Source organism: Camellia sinensis, chromosome 5 (assembly GCF_055761805.1).
Source record: "Camellia sinensis isolate YWXY chromosome 5, ASM5576180v1, whole genome shotgun sequence".
Lineage (NCBI taxonomy): Eukaryota > Viridiplantae > Streptophyta > Magnoliopsida > Ericales > Theaceae > Camellia > Camellia sinensis.
In genome coordinates, this window is record NC_138965.1 from 133,983,599 (window position 1) to 134,003,260 (window position 19,662).

The window sequence follows — 19,662 nt, forward strand, 5'->3', positions numbered from 1 at the left end:
GGCATCTTTCTTTCTTTCGAGCTTCACCAGCTCGCGCAGGTATTTGTCCTTCAGAGCTATGGCAGCCTTCTGCCTTTCTGCCTCGGCCGAACTAACTAGTCCGGTCAGCCTGTTGTTCTCAGCTTGTAGCTCGGCCATCTGCTTCTTGATGTCTTCTACCTCGGCCGACTTCATTTCGGCTTCTGCCACAGCTTCCCTTGTAGTTTTTCTGAGTTCCAGCACTTTCTTGTGAGTGTTGTAGTTTTTCTGAATTGCCTAGCAAAACAAGGACTTCCCATGAGCCGAAGTAAAAGTTTAAAAAACTAGACAGAAAAGCGGACAGAGCTACTTACCAGGATCATGGACTTCGTTGCAGACTGAATGGACTTTAATTCGGTGTTTAGCTGCTTTTGGTGGTGCTCCATATCCTTGGGGAGGCACACACTCTTGGCCAGACTAAAGGCCAACTGGTGATCTTTTTCAGCTACAACCGAATCAGCATCTAGGACATCTCGGTTGTTAAAAGTGAGTTTTGGTGCCCAGCTGGTGGTAGTTCGGTTGGTGGGCTCCGGTTGGGGGCTCGGTGGCAGGATCGGTGGAACAACAGTCTCATCTTCGTCAAGCAAACTTGGTTCAGACTCGGTGGTTCGGGCGCGATTGGTTCGGCGCGATGAAGACGGCTGTTGAGAGGAGAGGGCCACAACGGCAGGCTGCGTTTGGCTTGGTAACGGTACTTCGGGCCGGCTTGTCTCGGTCAGAAGTGCCCTTAGTCTGTTCTTTTTGGCCATTTCCTCTTCAGCTGTTAGTGGAATTAATCTTATTTGTGGCAAGGTTGGGTCCGGCTCTGGGGCGTCTTCAAGAAGAAAGTCAGTTACTCTGGCTTTACGACGACCACTGTATCGGTAGGTCGGCTCGAATTTCAGCAATTTGGCCCAACTACGTTCAGGATATCGTAGTGCGGCTCGCAAAATTGCAAGGTTTGGATAGTTATATAAGGAATGAAGGTGGGCAGAATCTGCGAAAGAAGAAACTGTTAGTTCGGTTGATAGACTAACAAACCGAAATAAAAAAATACAAGGAAGAAGACAGAAGTCAAATTACCGGGCTCTCCCTTTTTCCAATTTATAGGTCGGCCAGGAATTTGGGCTTGAAAATCCTCAAAGTTCCCAGAGACCCAGAAAAAATCGTCGTCGTTCAAGTCCTTATCCGGTGTGTGTTTTATTATTTTCTCTCGGCGGCGACGTATTCTTAAGTAATAGACCCATCCGTCTTCTTTTGAGCCAATGGAATATTGGTGGAAGATTTCGGCCAGGCCAAGGTTTAGTCCGGCTTGGTGGTTTAGTGCGGCTATTCCCATAATGATGCGGTATGAATTGGTGGACAGTTGGGTAGGGCATAATCTAGTCTGCCTAAGAAATTCACAGATCAATGGTTGGACTGGAAACCGTAGTCCGGTTTCTATAATGGATAAAACGGTGAAGGGGACAAAGCCTTCGTTATCCCAGGGAATGACGTCTTTTTTGGCTAAAGTCAAGTGGACATCATCAGGTATGTTATAATCCTTCCTGAATTCGGCTAAACCACCCGGAGTATCTACTAGATACCTATACTTACCCATTTCTGGTATAAATTAAGAATAAGTTAGATCGGTGCAAAAGTTGTGCTCAGTAGCTTGGTTGAGCGCACGCAGGAGTGCCTGGGCAGTTTAAGTCTGCAAAGTAGAAAACAAAGGGGTTAAGCACAGATCATTGGACCGTGCTACAAATTAAAAACAAGGTACAAGAGCCCTACTTCGGCCTTGAAAACTGGTTCTACCTCGGTTCGTCAAAAGGTTTGGTAGCTTGGTTTAAGCAGGTTGGTTATTAGACCGGTTCATCGTCTAAGGGCAGCTTGCTTAGTTCGGTCTAAAAAAAAAAAAAACTAAGAAAGCTGGTTTAGCCCCAAAAATGCCTAAATCAGTTGAGGTATGAGTTTTGTTACTATGGTTGAGCCTCTAGGGGCAGCTTTTCGAGTTTTGGCTCGGAAACAAAGAAAGCTGGCTTAGCCCCAAAGGCTTAGCTCGGTTGAAGATCGAAGTTCCTAATGTGTTCAAGCTTCGTCCGGTGATTTTATTTCGGCTACAGTGAATTAGGAGTTGGTGATTTGTTAAAACTTTTACGATCCTAGTTCGGTTATTGACTAAAGTGATCTACCTATATAGGACAAACAGTATCCTAGTTCGGTTGCCATATGATTTTGAATCCAAGGCTAGTTTTCTACAGAATAATTCATACACGCATGAGTTCTACTGATTTTTTCATAAAAGCACAGAAGCAAAAACAAAAATGTACAAATATGTTTCGCAAAAACAAAGAAAGTGAGATACGAAAGCAAAACAAAGAAAACAAAATGAGTTTATTTACCAGATTGAAGAAGAGGGAACTGGAGATGGAGCAGTTGCAGCAATGAAAAAGCACGGGCTTGGAAGTGAAGAAATGAAGGCACAGAAAGAGAAGATAGGGTAGATGAATGATTCATGAACAATAGGGTTGTTTTGTGAAAAGACGAAAGGCAAAAAGGGCAGGACTGTTCAAAAATTTCATAGTACGAGGGCGGCGTGCCAGCTGCCCCAAGCCTATCAGAGCCCGCCACGTGTCTTTGGAAAGTGAAGCGTTACAGACGCTGTGATTGAAGAGACGTTTTGATCGGACAAACAGAGCCCGGAGTGAAAGTAGCTCGGCTGGAAGGCTTAAGAGTTTTTAGCTCGGCTGGAGAGGCTAAACTATTTTTTAGCTCGGCTGGTAAGGCTTAAAGAACTCCAGCTCGGCTGATAGACTAGTAATCCCAATCATGCTATGCAAATGGAATTAAGGGGCAATTGAGAGGGTAATTTTTGGAGAAAATTGGGCCGAGCTGTGAGATGGGTTTTGTGGCCCAAAGTATGAAGGACTCGGTAAAAGGCCGTAATGTTATTCCGGCCCAGGAGAGGTATAGTTACTCCGGCCCAAGAGAGGTATAGTTACTCCAGCTCAGGAGAGGTATAATTACTTCGGCCGAAGATGATGTAAAGCTACTCCGGTCCGGTCGTGATGTCTCCTGAATAGGTCGGTCTGGCGGTACCTTTGAGTTAGACCGACCTACGAGTTATACCGGTCGCAATTTGTTAAGTTTGGTCCAACCGTGCCATGGGTTGAGCAAGAGAGAACCGAGATAAAGAGGAGTACAAGCAGAACCAAACTAAGATAGTTCGGCCTACTCAGTGGCTTTGCATAGTCAAGTTTATTTCGGTCATGTTGTAGTTCAGCCATGGTACAAACCATCCCACTTGGTTTAAGCAGTGGGGGGTGTTGAAAGATAAGCATTATCTTTCAGGAGTATGAATCCTAGGAGGACTCTGCATGGAGGAGTACAAGTCCTACTAGGATTGTGCCATTCGAAACCTATAAAAGCTCACAAACATCACCTTGGAGGAGGTAACAGAACACAACACACAACTTTGCTTTCTGAGAACATAGAGCTTTGTCTATTTGTCAATTTTTCTGACTTAGGCATCGGAGAGGTTTCCGGCACACACCCGCCGGCTAGCTCACGTTTGTGTTTTCAGGTGATAAAGCGACGTCGTACGGAGGAGCGTGAACTTAGTCAACAGGATTATACGAGAAGGTATATTTCTTTCCCGTACACTTGCTATGTTGTATGGAGCAATCTCTAGCATGTATAGTTAAACTATTTATGGAGGGTGATTGAAAGACCATCTTACATCTTTATTTTATTCTTTTGTTTTTTGGCTATCAAGATACAAATCTATTTATAAAGAGGACCACAAAAATTTGGAGATAAATTGTTCTGGACTGATAATTTGGGCATTCACTCAATTCCCTTTAGTTATGTTTAGTTCTACGTGTATCCTCTATTTGTCTCACTTGGGTGTTGCATTTTTTGTATGCCAATTGTTTGGTCTTGGTTCTGAGTTTTGTGAATGCTTACTGTTATATCTAAACTTGGACCACGAGTGGCATGATTTATATGGTCACATGCATATTCCTGGTGCTTGTAAAATTTATCTAACTTATCTGCAGTTATCTCTGAACGGATCAGCTTCAAATCTTCCAGACAGTATTGGGCGTTCTTTTGCTACATCTTTTTCTGCTCAATCTGGTGCAGCCTCCCCTGTTTTTCATCACACAGGTGAGTTGATTTTGCTGAGTATTGCTCCATATTTTCCATCAGATTTTATATAATATAGAAATTTCCTTTTACAGGAACTATTCAAGGGCTACATAACCTTCATGGGAGCTTTAATGTTCCCAACATGCCTGGCACACCTGCATCTAGAAACTCTACAATAAATAATGTTCCTTCTAGTTGGGTTCAACAGCCTACTGGAAGCCTTTCTAGTGGACGTTTTGCATCAAACAATCTCCCTGTTGCTCTTTCTCAGGTATGTGTTAGTTTTGCACATATTTATTAGTTGGTATTTTTCATTCACTGGTGTTTCACTATGTTTGCTAAATTAATTTCTTTCCTGATCTCTATCCAATTGTGTATTTTTTTGCATTGCAGATATCCCATGGAAGCTCACATGGTCATTCAGGGGTGACAAATAGAGGTGGAATGAGTGTTGTTGGTAGCCCTGGATTTAGTAGTAGCGCAAATGGAGTTGGTGGTTCAATTCCTGAAATCATGAGGGAAATTTTTGTTTTTGATTTACGCTATTTTGAATTGTGAACAACTTTATGTATTTAAACATTGTGTATGTATTATGCAATATTATGTAGTGGGATAATTTTGCTAACGTGTTGTAATGAATGAATGCAAGAATATTTGTATTATGAATGAATTGTTATTTTTATATTGGAATTTTTATATTATTATGTAATTATTGATTTTTTTTGCAATTATTTTTCATTTAATATAGGTAATTTTTATATTTTTAATAATTTTATTGTAGATTTTTTTTTTTTTTTTTTTTTTGAGACGGCACCACATTGCCGTCGCAAATGATATTGGTAGAGTTGAGACAAGTTTTTTGCGACGGTATTCTTTGCCGTCGCAAATAATCGGCACATTATGCTGTCCCAAATATTTTTTTAGTGACAGCATTATTCTGTCGCAATAAAAAAAATTTGGCGACGGCATTTTTTGCCGTCGCAAATAACACCTTTAGCGACGGCAACATAGTGCCGTCTCAAAAAATTTTAGATTTTTTTCATATTAATGGCGACGGAAAAATGCCGTCGCAAAAAGACAACTTTGTCGTCGCAAAAAAAAGGCGACAGCAACATGCCGTCGCTAAAACCTTTTTGCGACCCCTTTTGTTGCGACCCCTCACTTGCCGTCGCAAAAAACCTTTTGAGACGGCATTTTGAGTATTTGCGACGGCATTTTCCCGACGTAAAAAGTCAATTTTTTTGTATATGCATCTGACATTTTTTAGCTTGTGCCAAAACAAATCTTCTTAGAATAAAAAAATAAATTAGGCAAGAGATATAATTATCTTATATCACTTTGCGACCCACAACTTAAGTTGCCTAATTTTGTCCTCTCCCTCTACGATTCTCATTTCTCAATAAAATCAACCAAACTTAAGCCAATTAATGGGGCTATTTGTTACCGTTTCCAAGAAGTGAGTATAACTTTTTTTAATTTAGAAATATATGTCAGATTGTTTGGTACAGTTTTTATAAATAATTTATTAGATAAAAATAACTTAAATAAGCTGATTATTTAAAAGTTGAAAAATGAATAATTTTAATTTCTACTTTCTGATTATCAAATTTTAACTTAAAAAAAAAAAAAAAAAAAAAAAAAAGGCCGATGTCTCCCTTACCATGTGATATATCGGTGGTGTTTGTTTGGGCTTTTTTGAGCCAACTTATGGCTTCTGGCTTTTGAAAAGCTATTTTGGACTATTTGGTTAAACTTATTTCAAACAGCTTCTAATTCTAATAACTTATTTTAAGTCAAAAAAGCTGATTCTGAGAAGCTGCTCACCCCTTGCTTCTGATTATCAGTTTCTGCTGTGGACATGTTAATTTACGGTTATACTCTTAAATTTTTTTATTTTTTTATTTTTTTTAAAAATAGAAAAAAACCCAAATGGACTATAAAATATTATTATTATTATTTATGAGAAATGTAGACAAGTGTTGAATAATAAAAAATAAAAATTAATTGAAAAAGCTACTTCACAGCTTATTTAACAAACACTACTTAGCAACTTAAATCTATAATCCAACAGCTACACCAAACAGATTAACAACTTCTGATTAAAATCATAATGTATAATCTGTTAAACTATAATTTATAATCTGTTTTAACAGTTACACCAAATGGGCCATCATATACCTAACTCTCCTGGTACTATAAGTCATGAAGCTCCTACAAATAAGATTATTTGTGTTTTCAATTCCAACCTTAATGTCTTTTAATGAATAGCCCCAATTATTATTTCTACATGCCCAACCTAGATTTCTTTTTCTCTTTGTTGTTGGTACAAACAAGTCCAGCCTATTCCCCAATTATTCATTTTACAATATCTAGCCAAGATTTCATTTTACTGTTTGTTTATGTTACATACATGTGTAGTCTAGATTTCAATACATTGGCATCACCAGGGGCTCAAAGTTTTTGAAAGGTTCAGACTAATTAAGTATTTGAAAAGTTAAAATTTTCCACAATAAAGTTTTTTTTTTTTAATTTTTTTTATGGGCTTTGAATGACAGTTTAATCACTTTTGATTGGCCCTATGATAGCTTGACGCATATGTATATCCCTTTGATTAATAATATTATGATAGTTACATTTTTGTAATATATTTTGATATATAAAAAATACTAAAATATTTTAATTTGTCCGTGCTACAATTTTGGACAACATTAATTTTACCTTTTCATTGATTTTTTTCTTCAATTCTTATACGATTTTATTTTTTTCCCAATTTTGAAAATTATTTATTTGAAGATTGTCTACAATATAAATTATGTGTGGAATTCATAACAAAATGAGAATTGTTGCAATACATGAACTAGAGTTTTTTTTTTTTTTTTGGAGTGAAAAGAAAATAAGGTGGGACTCACAAAGAATCTTCATCTAGGCAATTATTGGGGGACTTTTATTTGAACTCAAAATATGTCTCCGTGGACGGTGATGCCAACTGGGACACGGGACAAGTATGCAGAGTCCTGGGATACCTCCCGATTACGGATCCTACTAGAAGGCCCCTTCTGCTGGACATAGTACCTAGGGGAGAGATCCGTACACCAGATTTTGGGTTCACTTGCCCCTGTCATTCTTGCTCCGCCTCCACCATCTATGAGTACTGCCGATGGTCTACCAGTTGAGGCCATCGTATAGTTTATGGCGGGGCAGGACGCCAACCTATTCCGCGGGGTTGGGGATTATGCTACCTTCATCCATTCTCATCTGATGCCACCCCTGACCAGAGCTCGCGCAGGAGACAATGCAGGTGCACCCGCTGCTGGAGGTGCTGCTCATGCTGCCAAGTCCAATTTAAATTCATAAATTTTAATTCCTATTAGATACTAATATGAATTTACTAATAAGAATAATATATATTAAACGCTAAAATAATTTTTTTCTCATGGTACACCATAATCAGTTATTTTTATTCAAATCTCCGTATTTTCTTTCCCAAGAGATCAACGTTATTTTTTCTTCTTCTTTTTCTTCTTCCTCCCTCCAAAACTCCAATCCACCTTACCAAAACTCACCATCATCATCAACATTATTGTTTTTTTATTGTTTTGAAACCCTTGAAGAAAATTTGAATAAAATCAAATAATGGGTAAGAGTAATAATCAAAATAGTTTTTTGAAGCAACCCATCAAAAATGAGATAAGTATTCATGTAAAGGGATTTCACATTTTTGTAGAGCACCATCTATTATTTTTTATATCGTTTTTTTGACAAAAATTAAAGGATCCAGTAGTTAGATTAACAATAACATATTATTCGAATTGTTCTTATTTTGTCATTTAAATAGTACATTGTTTGAAAACTACTATTTCTTGTTGATGCTTATGTGCTTATAAGTTTGGTTTTTACTTTTCCACGAACATTCTTGTGGATAACTTATAGGCCATGTTTGTTATCCCCCATCAGTGGTGGGATTAGGACTGGTAGTGAGGTTGGAACTTTGAAAGCATGTTTGTTATCCCACATCAGTGGTGGGATTATTTATCCAGCCAGATTAGTAATCCCATTACACAGCAGGATTATCAAAGCTGATGAGAGTATGGGATTAGAAAAATAGTGAGGGAATTGAAAAAATAAGTGTATTCTTTTTTCTTTTTTTTTTATCCAAGTGCAGCCTATTATTTGTAAAAAAAAAAAATTATATTTGTTTTAGAATTTTTTTTTAATATAGAAATATATATATTTTTTTATTTTATATAAAAATAATTTAATAATCTCATCACTAACCATCTCTGCCACTATCATCAAAACAAATGCACTTTTACTTAATCCCCTCACTAACAATCCCCACATTAACAATCTCTTCACTAACTATCCTCTCACTAACAATCCTATCTAACCTAATCCGTCAAACAAACGTAGCCATAATGTAAAAGGTTTTTTTTTTGTATTGAAAAGTTTTATAATACTTATGTAAAAGTTTGAATTTTTCTATATTTATAATGCTTATGTGCTTATAACTTTGATTTTTTCCTCTGTATTTGAGAATTATTTTTTCTATTGAAAAGTTTTTGAAATAATTTAATTTTTTTAGTTTGTTTATTATATATTATTTGGATTTACTTTGAGGGTAGTTTGGAAAAAATAATAGTATATAATAAGAGTAAAATAAAATTTTAAATAATTAAATAAGGTGTACTTAAAAATTAAAAATATTTAATGATTTTCTTGGTATAAATAGAATCCCCAATTATTGGCTAGGAAGGTTGCCCGTACAACACACTCACAACCCAAACTTCCTAATGTTGGAAGCCAGCCCAACATCCCAGGCCCAAAAACCTCACCCATGTTTGGATGGGCCCAAAGATGTTTAGCCCAAGGCACAGACTAGCCGCCAACAAAAGGTAAAGAGTGTGTTTGATTTGTGATTTGTGATAAATTTTTAAAAATAATTTTAGGGTGAGAATTTAAAAAAAAAATTAATTTGTTTGGTTATATATTTTGAAAATCATTTTGGAGATTGAGAGTTTGAATGATTTGATATTTTGTTATAGTTGAATATATGCGTGTGAGAGAAAAAATAATTGAAAATGAGAGATGAGAGAGAAAAAATGATTAATTGATGTGTAGGAGAAAGAAAGTAATTTTAATTTTTTTTTTAAATTTAAACTAAATAAAATTTTAATTTTCTTTTAAGAAAAATTATATGTTGAGATACAAATTAAATAAGTCCGAAGTTTTCAATCAACAAATTTTGTTTTTTTATTGAGGAAATAAGGTGGGACCCACAAAGAAACCTTTGTTGACAAAGGAGGTCCTTCATCCTATAAATTATGACAAAAAACAAAAGGTGTTTTCAAAATTTAGATCTCATCGACTATATATTATTACGCAAATATCTTATTACTAATTATTTGTCACCTGTATTCATGTGTAAAGAGTCTTTCATATTTGTTAGTGTGATTCTATGCATTATTTCTTTAATCAAGTTCATTATTAAAATAAAATGCACAATAATAAGCTTTAATTTTCATAATTATATTCATATATATATAATGATGAATATTTATAAGGGTCTGTTTGGTAACCATTTCGTTTTCAATTTTCAGTTTATATTTACCAAAATTTTAAAAACTATCATAAAAACTTGTTTGATAATTTTTTTAATTTATAAATGGTTGTCTCAGTTTATAAATTTGAGGAAAAAACGTAAACTCAAAAAATGAGTTTACGTTTTCAATTTTCAATTTTTTTTTTTCAATTAATTATTTTTTCAATTATTTTTTTAATTAATTTTTTTTCTTTTTTTTCAAATAATTTTTTCTGATTAATTTTTTTTTCAATTATTTTTTTAATTATTTTTTTTTTTCAATTATAATGTGTGTGATCCCATTGTTATAAATAATAAAAATAAATATAAATATTTTAGGCTTGAAGAAACATATTTTTTAGTTTATGTTTTTAAATTTTTTTAAATATTTTGTTCAAACCAAGCGCGTTAATAATTTATGTTTTTTTAAAAATAAACAAAAATTAATTTATAAAATTTTTGTAAATATAAATAAAAAACGTAAACGTTACCAAACGCTGCCTAAAAGAAAAAGATTATACAAATAAAAAAATTAAACAAAAAAATTAATATAAAATAATATGGCATGTAATAATTTTTTCACTTTAAAATAATGTTTTTATTCAATTCAACTTGTGTTACAAAATACAATCCTACTCTTTATAAGAGTTGGTTACAACTGTTAACTTTATGCCTTCGTTTGCCATAAGTTAAAATGTAATTTTTTATTAAAATAGTTACAAAAAAATAAAAAATATTTTTTAACTCAATAAGATAAAATGTCACGTGCAAAACATAATTATTTCATTTTTTCTTTCACAAAAATCAAAAAACTTATTCCAAACGAGACTCCAGAAAGTCAAAAAATCAACCCACATCCATTATTTTGAGTCAAAATAGTCAAAAAGTTAACTTACATCCCAAACGAACCCATATATGAGTTTAACTCAGGCTAATCTAACTAATGAGAGTTACAACGCTAACCCTCAACTAACTTCTGTTAGAAGCCTAGCATTCATATTACGGTTATAACCACTTGCTCTTGCAAGAGGATCTTGTGCCTGAGATGCAGCCTTGCATGACCTGTTTTTAGCTGTGGCTGCAGCCTTGTATGACTTGTCCTGAGCTGTGAGCATGAGACTACTCCGAGGTAAGCTCTCTTGAACTCATGCAGAGGTTATATCCTTTATCACTTTAAAACAATCATTCCAAGATGACTTATCTACTATCTATCTACTATCTACTATTATTATAAAAGTTTGAAGAGTTTATCATATTTTTTATTTTTTTTAAATTTTAATTTTAACCTCTTAAATTTATTATATTTTTTAAAAGTCATAAAGAGTTTTATATAAATCAACTATTCCCATCTTATTTTCCTATGTCTGCTCCTATATTGATATACATAATATTTATAATACAGATCACTGTGAATAATTTTAGTTAAATTTTAAAATTATATGCAAGAGAAAAGTACATACATTTTTAAAATATAGATTTGTGTTGCATTTAAAAATTTATAAATTATCTTCATACACTTTCTTTTTATTTAAATTATATTTTGTGAATTGTAATATTTACATAGTGATAGTACTTTAATAACAATGTATAACGTCAAAATTTTAAACAAGAACTACTTTTATTGGTTTTATTTTTTAAATCTGTTTTTCACTTTTTGATTTTTCATATTTTCTCACTTTTAGTGATTAAAGATATTAAAATTTCTTCATATTTTATATTTAAATTATACTTTTACATGAAAATATAATATATAATAATTTAAATAGAATTAAAAAGTAAAATATTAGTAAAAAATTCATAAATTCAAACATGAACTGATTTTCTATTATTATATTTTGTTTTGTTATTATTATTTAATATTAATAATTTTTTTCTAAAAAGAATACACAACAAATTATTTTCTAAGCGTATTTAGATTAAGTGAACCTAAATCTCAAAGTAAAATTAAAAAATAGAAAAAATAGTAAATTAAGTGAATCTAAAAACATAATAAAATGGTTATTAAAAAAATGTCAAAGGCAAAAAATATGAAAATAAAAAAAAATTCAAAACAAAAGTTTGAAAAAATAAATCAAGCCAACACTATAAACTTCTCTTTTTTAAAAATTTTCTTCATTAATCTCTAATTTTTCACAAATTATTCACAAATTCCTTTCAAATTTTATGTGAATTTAATAATCTAATTAAAAAATAATGCATACACACAAAAAATATAACACTAAACATCTACATTATGACCAACTATTTAATTATGAATAATTGACTTCTCATTGTTACCTATATTATATTATTGTAAAGATTACACATATTACTTTTGTAATATCTTATGTGTATATATATATATATATCTCAATGTCTACATACATAAATATAAAAAAATATATATAAATAATTATAAATTTATATATGTTACTGTATTCATATATTGTCAATCTGTAATACTATATTACCATCAGATACTTTAATTTTATAACATGTATCACTTTAGTAATATAATTATATTTGCTAGGGAAAAATTGTGAAATTGAATATTGTCCTCCTATCAACTTATGTTTAATACATATACACATACATGTCATACAATCAAGTGTTCACAATAAACACTTTCAATAACAAACTAAAACTTTGCAAAACACCTCTGAGAGGGTAATTTTTGGGAAAAATTGGGTCGAGCTGCGAGTTGTACTTTGAGGCCCAAAGTGCGAAGGACTAAGTAAAAAGGCCGTAATGGTTACTCCGGCCCAGGAGAGCAAGGTTACTCCGGCATAGGAGAAACAAAGTTACTCCGGCCCAGGGAGGTAAAATTACTTCGGCTCAGGAATTATAAAGTTACTTCGGTTAAAGGATTGTAAATGTACTTCGGGTCCAGGAGCAACTTGGAGTTAGACCGGCCTTGAAGTTATGTCGGCCTTAGAGGTGTACCGGTCAGGGAGTTATACCGGTCGAGAATCGTTGGTTCGGTCCAAACACACCATGGGTTGAACAGATGAGAAACCGATATAAGGAAGAGTAAAGGGAAGGGCTGAACTAAGGATAGTTCGGCTTACTTTGTGGCTCAGCATAGCCAGTTTTACTTCGGTCAAATGGTAGTTCGGCCATGGAGAAAACCATCCCACTTGGTTTAAGCAGTGGGGGGGTGTAAAAGGATAAGCATTATCCTTTAGGAGTATGAATCCTAGGAGGACTCTGCATAGAGAAATAAAAGTCCTACTAGGATTATGCCACTCGAAACCTATAAAAGCTCACAAGCATCACCTTGGAGGAGGTAATTGAACACAATTTTCTGAGAACTTAGAGCTTTGTCTATTTGTCAAGTTTTCTGACTTAGGCATCGTAGAGATTTCCGGCACACACCCGCCGGCTAGCTCGCGTTTGTGTTTTCAGGTAAGAAAGCGACGTCGTACGGAGAAGCGTGGACTTGGTCAACAGGATTATACGAGGAGAATTATTTCCTCCCCGTACAATTGGCGCCGTCTGTGGGAACAAACAGACAAAAACAAAAATCTCTTAACTAAGCTTCTCCTTTTCTCAATCAATGGCACACATTGAAGAACTACCGCAGTCCGCCGTCGACGGGCTAACTCCAGACGGGGGCGCAAGGCGAGAAGGATTACCCTCTGTCCTTCCTATGGCAGAACTGGAGCCCCAACAACATAACTCCAGGAGGAGTGGCAAGGGAAGGCGGAATAACAGCCCTCGTCACTCTCAAAGTCCTGACAGGCAACGGAGGAGGATTGATCCTCAAGCCCTGGAAGATCGCGTGAGGGAGCAAAATGAACTAATTCGGAAGATGGCGGCGGACATGGAGGCTTTGAAGCGCCAGATGAAGACTAAAGATGTGGCGACAGGAGAGGGGCGCAAGCACAAGACACCCCCTCGCCACTCAGAGAATCGTAGTAGGAATACTACACCCTCCCAAGGAGAGAGCAGAAGCCTCAGGACAGGCGACACTCATTCCTTATCTTCCAGAACTCGTCACTCCAGGTCTGAGAGGACGAGATCCGAAAGATCATACACTGAAGAAAGCACGTATTGGCCTTCGCACTCACACCAAACCAGATCTAGACAGACAGAGCTGCCCAGGTCATCCGACTTACGAACCGTGCTCGAAGAAAAAGCACGATGCAAGGAGGATGCCAGGGCACGTGATCCACACAAAGTCTCTGCCTTACAACGGTTGGCTCCTCGGACGCATGGAAGCGTTGAGGTTGGAATGCCAATACCGTGCCCAGCATATGAACCAACGGACAAAGCCTTAGCAAGACTACAGACTTCGCCGTTTGTTCCCGCAATTGAAAACGCGCCCCTACCATCAGGTTCCTTCAGCCGAAATTCACTACATATGAAGGGAAGACGGACCCGTATTTACACTTGAGCCACTTTCGCCAAGTCATGGCTGTGTACAGGTGAAACGAGGCCTTAATGTGTATACTCTTCCCGTCAAGCCTTGGCGACCTAGGCTTGACTTGGTTCGAAAAGCTCCCAGAGGGCAGCATAGCCTCCTGGGCCCAATTGGTAGAAGCGTTCGTAACAAGGTTTCGAACGAACACTAAAACGCCGGTGGAAATAGACCAGTTGCTCTCCATCGACATGGGTGAAAAAGAGACCCTCAGATCTTACAACAGTCGCTATTGGGAGACATTCAACCAGATTGGAGACTGCCCCACCAATCTAGCCATTGCGCAGTATAAAAGAGGCCTTCCAGTCGGAAACAGACTAAGGGACTCGATCACCATGACGCCACCCCTTACCATGGAAGCCCTGATGGAGAGAGTGCATCAGCACATCAGGGTAGAAGAGGATGGCGCACGTGCCAAAGCAAAATCTAGTGCAACCACAGTACCAGAAAAGAAGACCTCAGCAAAGGTCAATACAGTAGATCGGCAGAATAAAAACGGGCGTGGCAGACGAGATAACGGAGAAGACCCAGACAAAAGATGGTTGAGAATCCGCACTGCCATAACAACGGTGTTCAAAAAACCAATATATCGGATTCTGAGCAAAATAAAAGATGAGCCTTTCGTCAAGTGGCCAGCCAAGCTAGGGGAAGCTCAGAAAGATTACGACGACAGATCACGGTGCACCTTCCACAAAGAAAAGGGGCACCGAACTGAGAATTGCACACCGTTAAGACAACACTTGGAAGAGTTGGTGGCAGGAGGCCACTTGGACAAATATATTGAAGGAGGGACGCAACCAGCCCTCCAAGATCATAATAACCATCCCAACGGAATGCCAATCGATGCACCGCCTCAAGGTATTATCAATGTCATACATGGAGTTTTTGAACCTGAGCGCGTATGCGAGCTCAGAGGGTCAATCAAAAAGGCTGAACACTTAGGAAAGACAGAGACCACAAACGTCATGTCTTTTTCGGATAAAGACCTGGATCGAATATACTGTCCTCACAATGATGCTCTGGTTGTCACTCTCCGAGTCAAAGATTTTGACGTCAAGCGGATTCTGATCGACCAGGGTAGTTCATGTGAGATCATGTACTACGAAACATTCAAACAATTGAAGCTGCAAGACAAAGACTTAGCGCCTGCAGTTTCTCCCCTAATTGGATTCAACTCCATGCCAGAATGGCCCGTCGGCAAAATAATTCTTCCGGTCAGCGCAGGAAACGTAACAAAACAAGTGGAGTTCTGGGTATTGAAGGTCCCCTCCACTTACAACATCATCTTGGGCAGAACATGGCTGCATGCCATGCGTTCGGTAGCGTCATCATACCATCAGGTAATGCGGTTCCCCAACGACACCGGTATAATTGAAGAAGTCTATGGAGATCAGATCATGTCAAAACAATGTTTCGCCACGGTGAATGGCAGCCGCGCTGCCAAAGGATATGTTCATTCGGTGGAAGAACCAGAAAGTAATGAACTATTCGCGGACGTCGGTAAAGAGGCTGGTCAGAAAGCGGTAGAGGACTTGGTGGAGGTAAAAATAGATGAGAAGAACCCGGATAAGTTCTTCTTGCTTGGCTCATCGTTGTCCAGCACTGAGAGATTAGAGGTCTTGGAATTCTTGACCTCTAATATCGAAGTGTTTGCCTGGACGCCCTACGACATGCCAGGAATTGATCCAAACTTCATCAGTCACCAACTCAATGTCCACCCATCCGCCAGACCAGTCATCCAACGCACACGCAGATCGGCACTCCACCACGCCGAAATAGTGGCAGAAGAGTAGGCAACCTGCTGGAGGCAGGAGCAATAAGAGAAGTGCACTACCCAAGATGGATCTCCAACACAGTCGTAGTGCCAAAAAAGAATGGTAAATGGCGTGTCTGCGTCGACTACAAAACAGTCAACAAGGCATGCCCAAAAGATAGCTTTCCTCTACCAAGGATAGATCAGCTGGTGGACCTAACGGCAGGGCATAACCGACTTAGCTTTCTGGATGCATACAGAGGCTACCACCAGATCGCCATGCATGAACCAGACCAGGAAGTCACATCCTTCACGACACCAAGGGGATTATATTGCTACAAGGTCATGCCCTTTGGCCTAAAGAACGCAGGGGCGACATTCCAACGGATGGTCACCAAGATGTTTGAACCATTGTTAGGCAGAACAATGGAGGCTTACATCGACGACATGGTGGTCAAAAGCAAGGATGAGAATGACCATCTTAAAGATCTAGGCGAGATGTTCCAGATCCTGAAGAAACACAAGTTGCGCCTCAATGCGTCCAAATGCGCATTCGGAGTTGGATCTGGCAAATTCTTGGGCTTCCTGGTGACCAACCGAGGTATAGAAGCAGACCCCTCTCAGATTAAAGCAATCCAGGAGTTGGAGAGACCAAACTCAGTCAAAGAAGTACAGCATCTCACTGGTATGGCAGCTGCGCTCAACCGGTTCATAAGCAGGTCATCAGACAGACTACGACCATTCTTCCAAGCTTTAAAGGCCAAGTTTGAGTGGGATGAAGAATGCGACCGAGCTCTGGAAAGCTTGAAGGAGTACATGTCTTCCCCACCACTACTTGTTACTCCAGTACCTGGTGAAGAACTCTTTTTGTACCTGGCAGTCTCTCAGCACGCAGTCAGCGCAGTGTTGGTTCGTGCAGAAGGAATACAACACTTGCCCATCTTTTATGTCAGCAAGACATTGTTAGGAGCCGAAACAAGGTACTTGCCCTTGGAGAAACTAGCATTAGCATTAATGATGGCGTCCAGAAAATTGGCGCACTACTTTCACGCCCACACCATAGTCGTCCTCACAGCCTTTCCACTAAAAGCTCTGTTTGAAAGGGCGAACTTTAGTGGGCGAATTTTGAAGTGGGCAGTAGAGTTGGGACAATTCGACATCAAGTTCCAACCCAAGACCGCAATAAAAGCCCAATCTTTGGCAGACTTCGTCGCAGAGTTTACTCCTGGAAGTCATCATATCTGCCCAGTCGACCTAACTGACACAACCGAACTAGGGACGGAAGTTGACGCAGGAATAGCGCAACCCCTAGTAGAAGGTAGTCAATCAAGCACCAAGGCAGACCATACTAAAGACAACAAGGCAGAGGCAAACAAGAGCTCACCAGCAGTTCAAACAGAGGACGAAGGGCAGACAGCCAACATGGACCTTGAAGAAAACACCATTCTTGACCCCACGACATCATCTGATCCTTCCACTTGCTGGAAGTTATTCGTTGGAGAGATGTGGAAGCTCTTTGTGGATGGAGCATCCAACCGGCATGGTGCAGGCTTAGCATAGTCCTCATCTCTTCAGACGGCCTGGTTGTAGAGCAAGCAATCAACCTTAGCTTCCCAGCATCCAACAATGAAGCGGAGTATGAGGCGCTTCTCGCAGGACTCAAGTCAGCATACTACATGAAGGCCACCGAACTAATGGTATACAGTGACTCTCTGCTGGTGGTAAACCAAATTTCTGGCGAATACGAAGCAAAGGATGACAGAATGGCCAAATACCAAGAGTTAGTCAGAACAGAGATCAAGAAGTTTGACGTAGTAAGGATAGAACAAATTGGCAGGGAGGAAAACAGCCGAGCGGACGAACTAGCAGGCCTCGCCTCAATGGCAGATACATCAATCCCTCATCCACTACTCATCGACTTCTTACCAAGACCAAGCATAGAAGACCCCGAAGCAGAAGAAGTATGTTCCACAGAATTAGGCCCTTCATGGATGGATCCCATCATCCTATTCCTAAAGGACGGCATCCTACCAGAAGAGAAAAAAGAAGCCAACAGAATAAGGGCAAAGTCGCAGCGATTTTGGCTATCTCCATCTTTGGCATTATACAAGAAGTCATTCTCTGGGCCTTACCTCAAGTGCGTTCATCCCAGGAAAGTAGAAGCATTCTTGTTCGAAATACACGAAGGGGTGTGTGGAAGTCATCAAGGGGGAAGGTCGCTCGCTTACAGGGCTATTTCGCAAGGATATTGGTGGCCCTATATGCAAGCAGACTCAGAGAAATATGTGAAGAGGTGTGAGAAATGCCAAAAATTCGCGCACCAAATACATCAACCAGCAAGAGAACTCCTACCATTAACTAGCCCATGGCCTTTCGCAATGTGGGGCTTGGACATAGTAGGACCACTTCCAACAGCGCCTGGCGGCAGAAAATTCTTTCTCGCAGCAACAGACTACTTCACAAAGTGGGTGGAAGCAGAAGCATTAGCATCAATCAAAGAAAAAGACGTGAAGAAGTTTGTTTGGCAGAATATCATCACTCGGTTTGGCATACCAAAAGCACTGATCTCAGACAATGGTACTCAGTTCTATGGCAGAATCTTTAGAAGCTTTTGTGAAGAGTACAAGATAGAGTTCTACAATTCTACACCGGCATATCCTCAAGCAAATGGGCAAGCAGAAGCATCAAATAAAGTCGTTTTGGATGGACTAAAGAAAAGGCTAGAAAAGGTAAAAGGCAAGTGGGCAGATGAACTTCCTCACGTTTTATGGGCTTACCGCACCACACCTCGACGATCGATAGGAGAAACACCATTCTCCTTAGCCTATGGAATGGAGGCAGTAATCCCACTAGAAGTTGGCCTCCCCACAATTCGAAGCGAAAATTTTGATCCAAACTTAAATGGAGAAGCCATAGCCTTAGAACTCGACCTTGCAGAAGAAAGAAGAGAAAGAGCACTAGTCCACATCGCCTCATACCAACGAGAGTTAATCAGAAAATACAGCAAAAAGGTGCATCCAAGACAATTCAAGATTGGAGATTGGGTACTGCGCAAAGTAATGGGAAACACCTCAAACCCAGGAGACGGCAAGTTAGGCCCAAACTGGGAAGGTCCTTATAAGGTGGTTGGGTTAGCAGGCAAAGGGGCATACCACCTAGAAGACAAGGATGGCAAAGCAATCCCTAGGCCATGGAACACGGCCAATCTCAAGTTATTTTACTTTTAGCTTTTCTTTTTTCGAACATGTGTAATTTTTTCTTCCTTCAATAAAACGAGAAATTCTTTTCAGCACAAGTTGTTCTTTGTAAAAGTTAGCTTTAAGGTTAGGAACATTTCAAGCATTTTATTCTAAGATTAGCTGGAAAAACTAACTTAGAGGTTGGCTGGATTAAACCAACACCTTCCTAAGCCCAGGATAAGGATCCAGGCTGCAGGACGTTTGGTCGGAATAACCAAACATTATTCTAAGTTAGCTGGAAAAACTAACTTAGAGGTTGGCTGGAATAAACCAACTCTTGTTACTCTTCAGCCGAAGTAAGTGCAAGGCTGAAGAGTGGTTGGCTGGAATAAACCAACACTTGTTACTCTTCAGCCGAAGTAAATGCAAGGCTGAAGAGTGGTTGGCTGGAATAAACCAACTCTTGTTACTCTTCAGCCGAAGTAAGGGTATGGCTGAAGAGTGGTTGGCTGGAATAAACCAACACTTGTTACTCTTCAGCCGAAGTAAGTGCAAGGCTGAAGAATGGTTGGCTGGAATAAACCAACTCTTGTTACTCTTCAGCCGAAGTAAGTGCAAGGCTGAA

At 38.4% G+C, this 19,662-nt stretch overlaps 1 protein-coding gene and 1 non-coding gene across 2 annotated transcripts; one reads left to right on the forward strand and one right to left on the reverse strand.

Moving 5' to 3' along the window:
• Positions 1-649: 649 nt before the first annotated feature.
• On the forward strand, positions 650-4,686 carry LOC145791698 (putative NOT transcription complex subunit VIP2). Its single transcript, XM_082872114.1, has 4 exons — positions 650-709; positions 4,038-4,146; positions 4,221-4,399; positions 4,522-4,686. The coding sequence occupies exons 1-4, from the start codon at positions 650-652 to the stop codon at positions 4,684-4,686; spliced, it is 513 nt and encodes a 170-aa protein (XP_082728240.1).
• Positions 4,066-4,146, reverse strand: LOC114280071 (small nucleolar RNA snoR35). Its single transcript, XR_003635471.2, has one exon. It is a non-coding gene; the product is annotated as a small nucleolar RNA snoR35 (small nucleolar RNA).
• Positions 4,687-19,662: the final 14,976 nt, after the last annotated feature.

Coding starts and splice junctions, on each gene's coding strand:
- LOC145791698 (XM_082872114.1), top strand. CDS start 650: ATGAAGACGGCTGTTGAGAGGAGAGGGCCACAACGGCAGGCTGCGTTT. Junction 4,147..4,220: donor CCCTGTTTTTCATCACACAG/GTGAGTTGATTT, acceptor TTCCTTTTACAG/GAACTATTCAAGGGCTACAT. Junction 4,400..4,521: donor TCCCTGTTGCTCTTTCTCAG/GTATGTGTTAGT, acceptor TTTGCATTGCAG/ATATCCCATGGAAGCTCACA.